This window comes from Lucilia cuprina, chromosome 3 (assembly GCF_022045245.1).
Source record: "Lucilia cuprina isolate Lc7/37 chromosome 3, ASM2204524v1, whole genome shotgun sequence".
Classification (NCBI taxonomy): domain Eukaryota; kingdom Metazoa; phylum Arthropoda; class Insecta; order Diptera; family Calliphoridae; genus Lucilia; species Lucilia cuprina.
The window spans coordinates 3,370,758-3,385,429 of NC_060951.1; the positions used below are offsets into that span (position 1 = coordinate 3,370,758).

Here is a 14,672-nt window from a genome sequence, read left to right on the forward strand (position 1 = left end):
GTATATAGTCTAGTCTATAGTCTAGTCTATAGTCTAGTCTATAGTCTAGTCTATAGTCTAGTCTATAGTCTAGTCTATAGTCTAGTCTATAGTCTAGTCTATAGTTTATCCTATAAACTAGATTAGTAGTTATTTTAACAATTAAGTATAATTGTTAAAATAACTTTTATAAATCATTCTTTTTACTTAGAAATTGTGGTTATCAAAGTCTATTTTAATGTGAATGTTTGCAATTAAACATTCACTGGTAATGATTACACATAAACTTAAGAAGAATTGCATCAGTTATTTTATATTTATATTAAGGAAATTCTACTTTATTATTAATTATTAAATAGTTTTAAAACAACTTACCTATTATTCTTTCAAAAGTCATATAAAAAATATATTCCTTTGCACGGGCTGGGGGTGGTGGTGTTGATTTGTTTGTTAATTCACAAAGAATCCACTTAAGATAATAAATGAAATAAGCGAAAGAAAAAAACTCAAAAACAAAACTTAATATGAATTGTATATGAATTTAACGTTATATTACGCAAATTTTCTTTTTGAAAAGTTTTAATGTTTTTTTTTTTTAATTAAAAGTTTTTTTTAAGTTTTTTGTTTTTAAACAAAAAGAGAATTTAATAAAACAAAAAGTTGTAAAACAAAAAACTAAATGAGGAAGAGTTTCTTTTTGTTTTTGTTGTTGTTCTTATTTTTATAAAAAAAAGAAATGGAATTTTTTTCTTTTATTTATCACTGCCTTTGCACTCAGCACAAAAAAAAATTATGTGAATTTTTTTGTGTGTAGCAGAAAAAGAAGAAGAAACAAATTAATTAACTGCAAAGAGAAGAAGAAGAAAAAAAGAAAGAAATAATTAAAATAAAGAAGCTTAATAATATTCAAAATTGTTTATTGTATAATAAAAGAAAGAAGATTTGGGAGGAGGCCGTAAGGAGGTTAAACAAAATTGCATTATTTTGGTTTGTTTTCGATTTGCATTGAACATTTTTTTAATTACTTTTGTTTTTTTTTTTTGCATTTTAAATAAAATAATTAAACAAAATAATCATTTGTTGCTAAGCATTCATTTGTTGTTTGTGTATTATAATTTACTTTTGGTTTTTTTGTAGTGTGTTTTTCCATGTTTGCAAAAAAAAAAAAAGTTATTTTAATGAATAGAGTTGCCAGAGTTTCACAAAAAATAAATGCAAAAACTTAGATGTTTCATAGAAAAATTGTAAAAATGCATTGGTTAAAATCATGAGAAATGATCTATTATCAAAAGAGAAAGCTTCCAAATCCGCTTTTCTACACATCTTGAACGGTGGTACTAGGTTCTTGGGGTTACCATGTGTGTGTTTAAAATGGGGTTTCGCAGCCCTTTCTGTCGCCTAGAAATGTCTTCCAAATAGCTAGACTTCTTTTAGTTAACATTTTAGTCCATTCTAAAGTATTTTCTTAATAAAAGCTTGGCTTAAGGTCCCCCCGGGTTTTGAAACTTTACAAGTAACACAAAAGATTGTATTGGTTTGTAAGTAACAGCAATTCAAAGCTAAATTTCTTAAAAACACAGTTTTCATCTCTTCAGTTCTTTATAGATTGACATTAATTGGCTTTAGGTCCCCCTGGGGTATGAGAATTTAACAATTTACACGGAAAATTGTCTTGGTTTGTAAGTAACAGTAATTTAAAGCCAAATTTCCTTAAAACTTATTTTTTTTCTTTTCTGTTGTTTATAGATTGACTTTGAATGGCCTTAGGTCCCCCTGGGATATGACAACTAAACAACTAACACAAAAGAATGTCTTAGTTAGTGAGTAACAGCAATTCAAAGCCAAATTTTAAAGTTCTTTGTAGATTGACTTTGAATGGCTTTAGGTCCCCCTGGGGTTTTGAAAACTTTACAATTTACACAGAAGATGGTCTTGGTTTGTTAGTAACAGCAAATTAAAACCAAATTTCCTTAAAACATAGTTTCCCCTGGGGTTTTGAAAACTTTACAATTTACACAGAAGATGGTCTTGTTTTGTGAGTAACAGCAATTTAAAGCCAAATTTCCATCTCTGCTGTTCTTTATAGATTGACATTGAGTGGCTTAGGTCCCCTGGGGTTTTGACAACTTTGCAACTAACACTAAATATTGTCATGGTTTGTGAATAGCAGCATTTTATTGCTAGTGTTTTTCTTAGTTTACAGTTTCTTTCACATTCTATCTCTGCAGTTCTTTATAGATTTACAATTTGTATGGCCTTATGTCCCCCTGGGGTTTGACAACTTTACAATTTACACAAAAGATTGTCTTAGCTTGTGAGTAACTGCAATTCAAAGCTAAATTTCCTTAGAACATAGTTCCTTTCTCTGCTATTCTTTATAGAATGTCTTTAGGTCCTCCGGGGTATGACAATTTAACAATTTTCACAGAGGATTGTCTTGGTTTGTGTACAGCAGCATTTTATTTCAATGAACAGTAGATTCTATCTCTACTGTTCATTATAGATTAACACTTTGTATGGCCTTGGGTGCCCCTGGGTGTAAAACCTTTGCAATAAATATAGAAAAATTGCTTTAGATTTAAGAGAAAAAGATTTTCATATGTAATTCCCATTAAGAGGCAGTTTCTAGTAATCATATAACAACTCTAAACAGGCTAAGCATACAATAGGCTCGAGGACCCCTGGGCTCAGGTCATCACAATGATTACAGAATGATTTCATTTAGGTTTATAAAAAAAAATATTGAAATTTGTTTAAATATTATTGAAAATTTTTTTAAAAATATTGAAATGTTTGATAAAAAGTGAAACATTTTTGATAAATATTGAAAATTTTTAATATTGAAAATTTATAAAAAAATATAGGAATTTTATGAAAAATATTAAAATTTTTTGAAAAATATTAAAATTTTTTGAAAAATATTAAAATTTTATGAAAAATATTAAAATTTTATGAAAAATATTAAAAAGTTTTAAAAATTATTCAATTTTCATTAAATTTTTCTTTGCTGTCCTGGCAACCCTTAATATTTTCTTCAGCAAACACAAGAAAATTCTACACACACATACACACAAACCACCACTTTTTTCCCTGCTTGAAGAAAAAAAGGAAACACCAAGAAAACTGCTCCCTTTGGACACGTTCTCCACCACCACTACCAACAACAAATTGTAAAATTTTCACAAATTTCCCTAAAAATTTCTAGCAAAAACCACAATTTCCAACACATTTATTTTTTGGAGCATTTTTTTTTTTAACACGTCATTTATTTCTTTACCACTTTGCCAGCTGCTAATTAAACAAAACCAACATGAAATATTGCACAAAACTTTGTATTTTTTTGCTCCACAAAGCATTTTTTTAAATTTTTTTGCAATTAGTTTCGTACATGTATTTTTCTGTGTGGCCTTTTTGCTTAACCTCACTTTATCAAGATGGACGAAGAAAACGAATCCCTTCACTTTCAATAATTACCTTGTTTTATTTTAATTTGTTTGCACAAATAAAACACTGTTAACGTTTTAATTTTGTTTGTATATAAAATGCACAGAAAATTTTGAAATATTTGTATAAACTTTTTTATTCGAAAAACGTTTCGCAATTATTTCACAATGAATTGCTTTATAATGTAGCGCAGCTAATATAACCTCTTGAAAAGCACAATTGATAATAATCGTCGTTTTTTGTCTTCTTGCAAAGGCAATATGGCGTTGTTAAAGGGAGAGAAAGAGAGAGAGCGAACGAGCAACAAAAAACACTTACATAGTTGTTTAGTAAAAGTAGTTGAACAGCTGTTTACGATAACAGTTGTTTGTTTTTGTTTCCAATTAGATTTTTGGGAAGTGTTTGGGGGTTAAATGACGAATGGTAAAGAAATAAACAAATACACTGAGAGAAAATATAAAAAACAATAAAGAAATATATTTAGTTTAAATATCTTGGAAATTTTAAAAAAATATTGAAAAATTATTAAAACTTTTTGTAAAATAATAAAAGTATTTGAAATAGAAATAAAAAATAATGAAAATGTTATAAAATATTAAAATTTTTATAAAAAAAATTAAAATTTTTGAAAATATTGAAAATCTTGTTTTAAATATTAAAAGTACTTGAAAAAAATTTTGAAATAATTAAACATTTTATATATTGAAAATATTTAATTAAAAAAATATTTAAAAAAAGGAAAATTCTTAAAAAGATATTAAAAAAAAATTTAGAAAATATTGAGAATTTTTAAATATTGAAAATTTTCAAAAACAAAAATAATGAAAAATTAAAAAAAAAATTAATAAAAATTAAAAAAATAATAACAAAAATTTTAAAAAAGAAAATTTTTTAAAACATAATGAAAATTTTTTAAAAAGAAAATATCGAAAATATTTTAAAAATATTGAAAATATTTTAAAAATATTGAAATTTGTGAAAAATAATAAAAATTATTGAAAAATAAAAGAAGAAAAATGAAATTTTCATAAAAATTCATAAAAAAATTCGAGTTTTTAAAAATTATTGAAAAATCGAAATTAAAAAAATTTAAATAAATATTAAGAAAAAATTTTAAAAAAGTATTGAAAATTACAAAAAGAAAATATTGAAAATATTTAAAAAATATTGAAATTTTGCGAAAAATAATAAAAATTATTGAAAAATAAAAAGTGGTATTGGAAATTTATAAAAATTATTGAAAATTTCATAAAAATAATAAAAATTCATAAAAAATTTCGAGTTTTTAAAAATTATTGAAAAATCGAAATTAAAAAATTTAAAAAAATTAAGAAAAATTAAAAAAAAATATTGAAGATTAAAAAAAAAGAAAATATTGAAAATATTAAAATTTTTCGAAAAATAATAAAAATTATTGGAAATTAAAAAATATAATATTGGAAATTTATAAAAATTATTGAAAATTTCATAAAATTATTAAAAATTCATAATAAAACGTTTGAAAAATATTGAAATTTTTAAAAAATAAGTAAATATAAAAAATTCATAATAATATTGAGTAAAAAATTTTAAAATATTTAAAATAAAGTTTTGTAAATTTTTATAAAATCTAAATAAAGTATTGAAAATTTTTAAAAATTATTAATAAATTGTATTGAGATTTTTTTTAGAAAATAAGAAATGTATTAAAATTTGTTGAATTTATTTTATAAATTAAAAAGAATATTGAATTTTTTTGAAAATTTGAAAACATTGAACGTTTTGAAGGAAATGGATATATATGTTCCTATAAGATCTTTCTAAAATTTTATTCTACTTTGTATTCTAAATAGATTAAAATTTTCGATCTTTCTCAGTGTTTTATTCTTGTTTTCCTTTATTATTACAATTTTTCTTTTTATTTCATTTTACGTGAGTTTGAAAACTTACCTATTTTTCTCCTTTTTATTGTTTGGTTTTCTTCCATTTGTTTTGGTGAAAAATTCCAGCTTTTTTTATTTAGTTAATTCATAAAATTATATTAAAACTAAAAGAAAGAAAAAGAGTAAATTTAAATAAAATATAAGATTTAATGTTAAGTAACTAGCTTTGCCAACTTACTTTGAAATTTGTTGAATTTGTTAAATAACAAACTGCAAAGAAAAATCAAACAATTAAAGATTAAATTTTAAGTTTTTGTTTAAAATTTATTAAAACAAACCTTTCTTTAAACCTGCTCATCTAACAGCTCCATTTTCAAACGTTTATTACCATAACGTATTTCACCTTGACAAAAGCTCAACTTTTCCACAGATAGAGGCGAAATGTAAATATACAAATCTTTGCCATTGTTATGCAGTCTTTCTCGACTATTTTTCAGAGTCCAGCTTCTGGAATGTAATGCTTGATTTTGTTCCTTTAAATTTCTTAGCAATGACATATCGTCTTCATTTGGTGGCGGTATCCAAACTCTAACAATAGCTTGTTTGGGTAACTCACTAACAGGTATAACATCATATTTTAAACGGCTATTAAGGAGTGTTTGTTTGTTTATGAATCTTTTAATGAAATCTAAAGCTTGTATATTTTCACATTTAACTATTTTAAAGTCATTCAGCCATTGTTTAGCATTAAATTGTCGTAAATTTTTGTTATTTGTCTTTTCCACTTCATAGCGTAAAGTTTTAAAAAGTTCTGTCTCCAATTGTGTCCACAATCGTTTGCTTAATCTTAGATCCGGTTCATTACGATCGATTATGGCAATTTGTAATTGTGTATCATTGTTAACATGAGAACGATTGGAGTTTGTAGTTAGCTTACGAAGTGTGGGATTTGGGTAACTAATCAATTGTTTAGAACTTTCTGTTGTTTGTGGTTCAGTATAGTTATTGTTTGTGACTGAGTTCCATTTTGTTGTTTTATTGTTTTGGCTTTCATTTAGATTCTCCTGCAACTGGTTGTTGTTGATGTTGTTTGTTTGTTGTCTTGGCTTTGAGCAAAATTTAGTTTCATATTGTCTGACAATAAATTCACTGGTTTCTTTAAAGAATTTCTCTTGTTCGGTTAAAGTTTCGTTAGCACGACTTTCGAATTTTCTCAATTTGGCTAAAGCTTTATAATATTCCATTTCAGCTTTTTTCTCCACCTTCTCCTCGTGATCGCTATCATCCGATAAGTTTATTACTTCGGTTGCTTTTAAATCAGACTTACGTTTTCCTAAATTGTGACTTTCTTTAGGAATTTGTAATTGAGTTGAGGCAACTGGAAGTTTATTTGCACCCAATGCATTTAATAATTCAATAACTTGTTTTTCCAATCGCATTTTAGATGGTTCTTCCTCATTATTCGTTTGTATTCTATCAGCTGGACTAGTGTTATTCCAAGAACTATTTGTCATCATATTTCTGCTGGAACTTGCTGCAAAAGAGTTTAATTGTTGAGAAGAATTTTGGTATTCCTGATTAAAGTTTGAACTCATAGATTGGCGTTTGAGAGAAGTGTAGTTTGTTTCATTTGGCTCTTCATATTGCCATGCATTATTTGCCATTTGGTTTTCTCTCCATGATTGTACTGTTTCATAGTTATTATTAACTGGCATGAAACTTTCTCTTCCTTGACTATTTGCTTTCATTTCAGGGCGTTTATAATGATTTGATTCTTCATCATAGTTTCTTCTTTCATTAAAGTCAAAGTCTTGATTATTTCTTCTCATTTCGGGGCGATCATATTGATTTGATTCTTCATCATAGTTTCTTCTTTCATTAAAGTCAACGTCTTGATTATTTCTTCTCATTTCAGGGCGATTATATTGATTATATCTTCCATTGAAATCAAATTCTTGTCTATTTCCATGATAATCATTTGCCTGTGAATCTTCGTAATTCCAAAAACTATTTGATCTTTGTTCGTTCCTAAACTCAAAGTTATTTTGAACGTTTTCTCTTGTATCAGAAAAGCTATGTTGTGTTGTACAGTTCCATGTGTTATCTGGCCTCCAATTTGATTCCATTTCTGTGTTATAGTTATTTGCAGAATTAAAGGGAAATTCACCCACAAAGTTTGAATTATTAAAAGAGGAACTATCACTTCTTTGTGGAAAACTTTCAGGCAGCATTTGTCGCGAGTTCCAAGCACCCCAACTTTGAGAATTTTGTTCATCACTTGGCAATTGATTGCTAGATGACCATCGTTCGCAGGAACCTTGAGAAAAATCTTCCATTTGTTCTCTTAAACTACCATAATTAACTGAGAGTTGAAAACCTTGTTCATTTTGTTGTTGACCATTTCCAATGTTATCCATTGGTGTAGCTGGCAAACCATTACGTTCTTCATAATCCCTAATGAAACGTTTAATTCTTTTTAGATTTTTACGTTCGTTGCGTGTTAACTGACCCAATCCAGCATAAAATTTTAAACGTTCCAAAGAAGTTATATAACGTCTACGTTCATCAATGGGTCCATTTGAAGACGCAGACTTTTCACCTACAGATGATGGACTGGGACTATTGTGGGAGTATTCATTAGAATAATGTATTTTATCAATTTCTATAACATTTAAGCTTAAATCGTTAAAGACATCTTTAACCTGTGACATACAGTTGCAGAGAAACTCCTTGGAGAACTCATCCTTACACTGTATCAAATAGTAACCACGATATATCTCACCCGAATCGTAACGTGGTATAGGACCATTTTTATTATGTAATAGATATTTAAATAGTATATCACTTATATGTGTTTCTATCATTGGCCATTGAGATGCAGATACTGGTTGCCGGTTTCCTTGTTTTTCATTAACCAAAGCCATACACAGTTCATTTCTATTCTTTCTTATTTCGGACTGTTCTTTATAACTGAATTCTCTATGCTCTTGCCTCTGTTGAGCCTCTTTTTCTCTCCTAGCTTGAGCAACTTTTAATCTATCTTGGGTTCTTAAATACTCACGGTATTCCATAATGGTTTTTTCACATCTTTCTCGATCTTTTTTATCGTATATAGGACGCTTGCGATAACGAGCATTTTGCTTAATCTTGAACAATAACTCTGTGGCTTTTAGATAGCGTTTTCTTAAAGTTTCAGCAAAATTATTATTTTCTCTATAGTTCTGGGCATCTGTATGTGGATAGGATGAAGTCATTTGATCCATATTTTGTACAAAGCACAATGTTGATAGATTGAAGATGTAGACAAACCCTAAACGGCAGCTGGAGAAGACTTCAATGGGAGATGTATAAACTGCGAAATACTTAGTAAAAATCTCTTCTGTTTAGGAGATATTATACAAAAATCTTTTATAAAAAGACCACGAGCTCCTTGACATTGACTCCTGTTGTATATGCCAACTTAATAACGGCACATTTATTGTCACCTTCTTCCAGCTGTCGAAAACACGTGTTTACTTTAGTTATTTTAATGAAAATTCTACTTTTCACATATATTCTATTATATTTAACAATATTTCTCTTTATAAATATTTAAAATTTTAAAAAAATTTGTTATATTTTTTCCTTTTTTCACAAAGCGCAAAGAAATGTAAATTTCATAAACAAATACTTTTGACAGCTAAAGTTAGCGAAAACAGGGTTGACTATGCTTTTTGAAATAAACTGTAAACAAGCGTTTTTTTAACGCTTAGTTGGCAACGCTGTTTAATGAATCTCAACAAAAAAGAGTAAAATTAACGAATTAAATGTTTTTTAAAGTTTAAAAATTATTTTAAATTCAAAATTATTAAAAATAAAAGCAAAATTAATAAAATATGAATTAAATATTAATTATTATTGTCTGTTAATTAACTTTAAGAGAAAAAAATGACCTACAAATTAGCAAAATATATGAAAATTATTAAAACTTAGGGCGGGTTTCTTACTACTCAGTTAAACTAAGCTTATCTTACTGTTAGATATAACTCAGAACAAATTAAGACGGATTTTAAACGATGATTGTGTTTTTCATTTTTGGATTTAAGTTCAGTTAACTTTGTTAGTATTGCCAACTTTTCACTTAAAAAACATAAACAATGAACAGCTGTTTTTTGCAAATAATACTTTTGTAAAATGAAAAATTTTGAAAAAAATGTTAAATAAACATTTAAAACAATAATAAATAAAACAGAACAAATTAGAAAATTGCAATTTACTTAAAATGCTAAGTTTTTGTTCTCCCGAAATCATTAAACTAGGTTTAAACAAAGAATGTAGATTGCATCTTTATCTGAAAAAAACCCGCCCTTAAAGATTAGATTTAAATTTAAAGTGTAAAACTCGTAGTAATTTATAAAAACTAAAAGTCGTAAGAATTTGTACTTAAATTGTCATAAAAATAAGAAATTACTTTTTAAGGTTAAAAAAAATATTTAAAAATATATTAAATTTTTTGAGTTTTTGAAAGAAAATTGTTAAATTTAAGCTTAAAATCAAAAGGAATTTAATAAAACTACCATTTTCTTTAATTTTTACTTATTTAAGCATTAAAATAAAAAAAACTTTTTTAAGGTTTTTTATTTTAATTTATTTTAATTCTCAAGGAATTTGCTAAAACTATTATTTTCTTTTAATTCTTACTTATTTTTTTCTTTTTAATTGTTTTTACTTCAATAATTAATTAAGAACTTTTGCAAATAGCGCTGCAAAACTAAAATCATTTTAATTTTTGTTCTTTTTAATAGTTTTTACTTTAATATTTGAAAGACTTTTTAGGATCATTTAATTTTTTTTTCTTTTTAATAGTTTTTACTTTAGCATCTAAACAGTTTACGACTTTCTGTTCCGCTGGCTTAAGTGTTTCACTTCTTCTATTCACTTTAGTTTAATTTAAATTACGCAAACTTACCTTATGTTTTATTATTAAAGTTTATTTTAACTTGTTTTTTTCTACAACTAATGCAAACTTCTGAAAGCAGTTTGAATTTTTTATAAGGAAAACAACAAGTTAATAGTATTATTTATTTATTTCACAGGATTATATTAAATCTTAAAGAGAGAGTGATAAAAAAATAAAATTATTAAATAAACTTTGAACTTTAAAGCTTAAAGCTAACTTACCTTGTGTATTTGTAAAAAAAGAATACAAACATTCCAGAGCCATTTTTTCAAGTTATTTATAGGAAAAAACTTCAAGATTTTTATTCTAAGTATTTACATTGTTTCAAAACTAAAATGACAAAGAAAAACAAAATGATTAAAGCCAAGTTTTCAAAACAAAAATCCTACAAACAAACCTCCTGCTGAGAGAACAACTTATTGTTCCGCTCTAAAATTCTGCTCTTCTGGCAGTTCCATTTTCAAACGATTTATACCATAACGTATTTCCCCGCGACAATTTCTCAACCTATCCACCGATGTAGCCGAAATACTTATATACAAATCTTTACCATTCCTATGCGATCTCTCACGACTATTTATTAGAGTCCAACAGCTGGTGTATAAGCTATGATTTTGTGCTTTTATTATTTTTAAAATGGCCATATCTTCGGCATTTGGTGGCGGTATCCAAACTTTAACTATAGAACGTTTGGGCAGCTCCTTAATGGGTATAACATCGTATTGTTGATGGGGATTCTGTAGCGATTGTTTAATGATGAAACGTTTAATGAAATTTAAAGCTTCCATATTTTCACATTGTATCACTTTAACACCATATTTCCAGTGCATAGCATCGAATTGGGTGATATTGGTATTGTTAGTCTTTTCGACTTCATAGTGTAAAGCTTTAATAAGATTTTCTTCCATTTCGGACCATAAATGTTGAGCGATTCGTAGATCAGGTTTAAGACGATCTATTATAGCAATTTGTAGTTCTGGTTGAGTTTTAATAGAGGGATATGGTGATGTTGCTGTTGGATTCCAAAGAGCTGGATTAATCGAGTTATTAGTTTGCATTAAGCTGTTACTTTCGGTTGCTTGTTCAAGAGATGATGAGCTCCATCTTGTTCGTTTGCCTTTGCTTTCAGTTGCCGTTGTCTCCTGTTTTGAACCAAATTTATTTTGATATTGTTTCACTATAAATTCACTGGTTTCTTTAAAGAATTGCTCTTGTTCCGTTAAAGAATTGAGATTACGACGTCCTTGTAGTTTCTTTAGAAATCCCAAGGCTTTAAAATATTCTTTTTCAGCTTTTTCCTCCTCCTCCTCCTTCTCTTCATCCTCCTCTTGGTCGCTGTCTAGGTTTATCACTTCTGTTGATGGTATATCAGTCTTACGTTTTCCCAACGTCTGACAAGCAAGTTCTGTGGAATTTTTTAATTCAGTTTGAGTAATTGGAAGCTTTAAGGGTTCCTCTTCTACATTGTCTCCACTTAAAGCATTTAACAGTTCAAAAATACGTTTTTCCAAAAGGATTTTAGTTGATTCCTCTTCAGCGTTTGATTTATTAGGTTTGTTAATTGATGGAGATCTTTCATTTGTTTCAGAGTTATTCCAAATACTTTTTGCCATCATATTTCTGCTAGAACTTGGCTGCGAAGGAGAGCCTAAATGTTGAGGGTAATTGTGGGTTTCTAGATGAAAGTGAGTTCTCATAATTTGGCTATTTGGAGAAGCATTCTTTCCTGCTTGGTCATAGCCATAGTTCCTTGTTTCAGTATGTGATTTATAAGGTTCCCTAATCGATTGAGATCTTTCAGCAGAGGAGTTAAACTCTAGTTTAAATTGGTTTTTAGGAGCTTCGTTGTCTTCTCCTGTTTCATTGTCATAGTTCCATTTAGTATTTGCCAATTTGTTTGGCCTCCAAGTTTCCTCCGTTTCCAGATTATTTCCAGCGAAAGAGGATTTTCTTCTTAGATCATGTCTGCTCTCAAATTCTGGATTAAAATCATTCCACAAACCATTAGCCGTTTGATTTGTACGGAAATTTGGTTCCTGATTAAAGTTATTTTCATTGAAACTTTTTGTCGGAGATTCCTCAAAGTACCAACAATTATTAGGGCTAGATTTTTGTCTTCTTTCAAACAATCTCTCTGTTTTCGTATCACCATTATACCAAGTACTTTCTGGCCTTCCACCGACTTCCAATTCTGATTCATAGTTATTTCCAAAGTTAGATCTATTTAAAGAAGACTTATCGATCATTTGTGTATAACTTTCAGGCTTCATTTCTTCAGAGTTCCAAGAACTATTAGCACCCCAATTTCGAGTATTTTGCTCTTCTTCAGGAAAGCATTTCCTATTTGTCTCATCAGTCCAGTTGCCTTGACAAAACTCTTGCCTAGGATCACCAAAGTTATCTGTTTCAAAATAATTAACAGATAATTGAAAACCTTGAGTATTTTCTTGTGATCTTCCATTGGCACCATTAACAGGTTGTGTAAGGGGCAAACCATTACGTTGTTCATATTTCCTAATGGCACGACGACATTTTCGTTCATTTCTTCTTTCATTTTGATTTAATTTACGTTTTGCATTAAACAATTTCATACGTTCCAAAGAACCAAGATAATAACGATGTTTATCAGCAGCCGATGTTGATTGTGACAATTTGCGCCATACCGGAGGTGAAGTTGATCGTTTAGGAGCTGTTTGAATTTCATTAGATACCGCTAAAGTTGCCGTAAATGGACTATCATTTGGTATTTTATATATTTCGATTACATTTAAACATAATCCCTGAAATTCATCTTTTACTTGTTCTATACAATTGCAGAGAAAATCTTTGGAGAACTCATCCTGACACTGTATCAAATAGTAGCCTCGATATATTTCACCCGATTTGAAACGTGGTATAGGAGCGTTTTTATTGTGTAAATTATATTTAAATTGTATATCACTAATTCGCTTTTCAATCATTGGCCATTGGGAGACCATTACGGGTTGTAGTTTTCCTTCTTTTTCGTTAACCAAAGCCATACAAAGATTATTTTTACTAATTTTATAGGTTGACATCTGCAAATGGTGCTGTTTTGTTATGGCTTGTATTGGTTTCATTTTAAGCTGTTGATTTACACTTATTCCTTTGTTGTCAGAGATCATCATTGTCTGCTTCTTCTTTTTTATGTTGACCTGTGGCTTTTTCTCTTCAATCTGTTGATTTAAACTTGTTTCCTTCCTTTCCAGTGCCATCTTTGTCTGCTCTTCCTTTTTCATTACACACAAAGTCTTTTTCACTTCATTCTGTTGATTTGAACTTGTTTCTCTCTTCTCCTGCGCCTTCTCTGTCTGCTCTTCCTTTTTTGTTATAGCTAATGTCTTTTTCACTTCATTCGGCTGATTTAAACTAGTTTCCGGTGTCATTTTTGTCGGTTCTTCTTTCTTAACAATAGTTTGTTTAATTTTCACATTACTCTGCTTATTTAAACATATTCCCTTCTTCTCTTGGGCCACCTTTGTCAGTTCTTCTTTCTTTTTGAGGTCTGCTTGAGTTCTTTGAAACTTAAGGTATTCCTCAATGATAAGTTCACATTTCTCACGATCCATTTGATCCTTTTCATGAGGCGTACCTTTAAGTTTATTATCTTTAATTTTGGACATTATTAAACAGGCCTTAGTATAGCGTGTTTTTAATGTAGTACCAAAAGATTTTCTTCTTCTTCTGCGGTTGCGCTTTCTCCCTGAAGATGAGGAACATTGCTCCATTTTCACGTAGCAATTTAGGTCTTGAACAACATAAACATATAATCTATGACTGAAAATACTCTATGTTAAGTTGTTGATACAATCAATCGCTAACCACCAGCAAGCAAGGTACTACCTCTCTCTGACAGTATAGATTTCACTTTTTCCGCAAACAAATTTAAACACCAGCTTGTCTTCAACAGGAAATATAGGAAAAATTGTTTGGCACTATGTTAGCTATACAGTTTTAGGAACTTTCCTAAGGGAATGATTCCTTCTATAAGGTAAACCCAATAATTGGTCTCCCTTGTATAAAGAACTTGCTTTTTCTTTATATAGTTTAAAGAATCATTACTTTTTACATATATTTTTTAAAATTTTTCCTTTAAATTTCTCAATTTTTTACACAAATTTCTATAATTTTATTAAATTTTACGCAGAAATTTAAATGATATAAACAAAACAATTTTGACAGCTAATGTTAGTAAAACAATGTTGTTGACAGTTCTTTACATTAACTATCATATCAGCGATTTTTGTCTTTAAGTTGGCAACGCTGTTTACTAAATCTATACAAATAAAGCAGTGTTGTCATTTAGTAGGAATTTTTTAAACGCTTGCGATTATTTTTATTAAAAATTTGAATAGAATTCAAATAATTTCAATAAAATATTGAAATTTTAAGTTTTAGAACTTCTTTAGTGCATTATCTGTTGGCGATCT

The 14,672-nt window shown here is 28.2% G+C and overlaps 2 protein-coding genes and 1 long non-coding RNA gene across 5 annotated transcripts; all 3 read right to left on the minus strand.

The window, feature by feature from the left end:
* Positions 1-354: 354 nt before the first annotated feature.
* On the minus strand, positions 355-3,880 carry LOC124419108. Its single transcript, XR_006940406.1, has 2 exons — positions 3,454-3,880; positions 355-823 (listed from the first exon to the last, which is right to left on the minus strand). It is a non-coding gene; the product is annotated as an uncharacterized LOC124419108 (long non-coding RNA).
* Positions 3,881-5,405: 1,525 nt separating this feature from the next.
* Positions 5,406-8,943, minus strand: LOC111682581 (homeobox protein 2-like). 3 transcript variants are annotated; one of them, XM_046946762.1, is made up of 3 exons: positions 7,221-8,943; positions 5,624-7,157; positions 5,406-5,555 (listed from the first exon to the last, which is right to left on the minus strand). In XM_046946762.1, the coding sequence occupies exons 1-2, from the start codon at positions 8,546-8,548 to the stop codon at positions 5,630-5,632; spliced, it is 2,856 nt and encodes a 951-aa protein (XP_046802718.1). In that variant the 5' UTR covers positions 8,549-8,943; the 3' UTR covers positions 5,406-5,555; positions 5,624-5,629. The 3 variants fall into 3 exon arrangements, with proteins under 3 accessions (XP_046802718.1, XP_023300320.2, XP_046802717.1); XM_046946761.1 differs by having other exon boundaries at positions 5,408-5,449; positions 5,524-5,555; positions 5,624-8,943; XM_023444552.2 differs by having other exon boundaries at positions 5,624-8,943.
* Positions 8,944-10,332: 1,389 nt separating this feature from the next.
* Positions 10,333-14,367, minus strand: LOC111682582. Its single transcript, XM_046946556.1, has 3 exons — positions 10,622-14,367; positions 10,446-10,554; positions 10,333-10,373 (listed from the first exon to the last, which is right to left on the minus strand). The coding sequence occupies exon 1, from the start codon at positions 13,968-13,970 to the stop codon at positions 10,641-10,643; it is 3,330 nt and encodes a 1,109-aa protein (XP_046802512.1). The 5' UTR covers positions 13,971-14,367; the 3' UTR covers positions 10,333-10,373; positions 10,446-10,554; positions 10,622-10,640.
* Between the last annotated feature and the right edge of the window lie 305 nt (positions 14,368-14,672).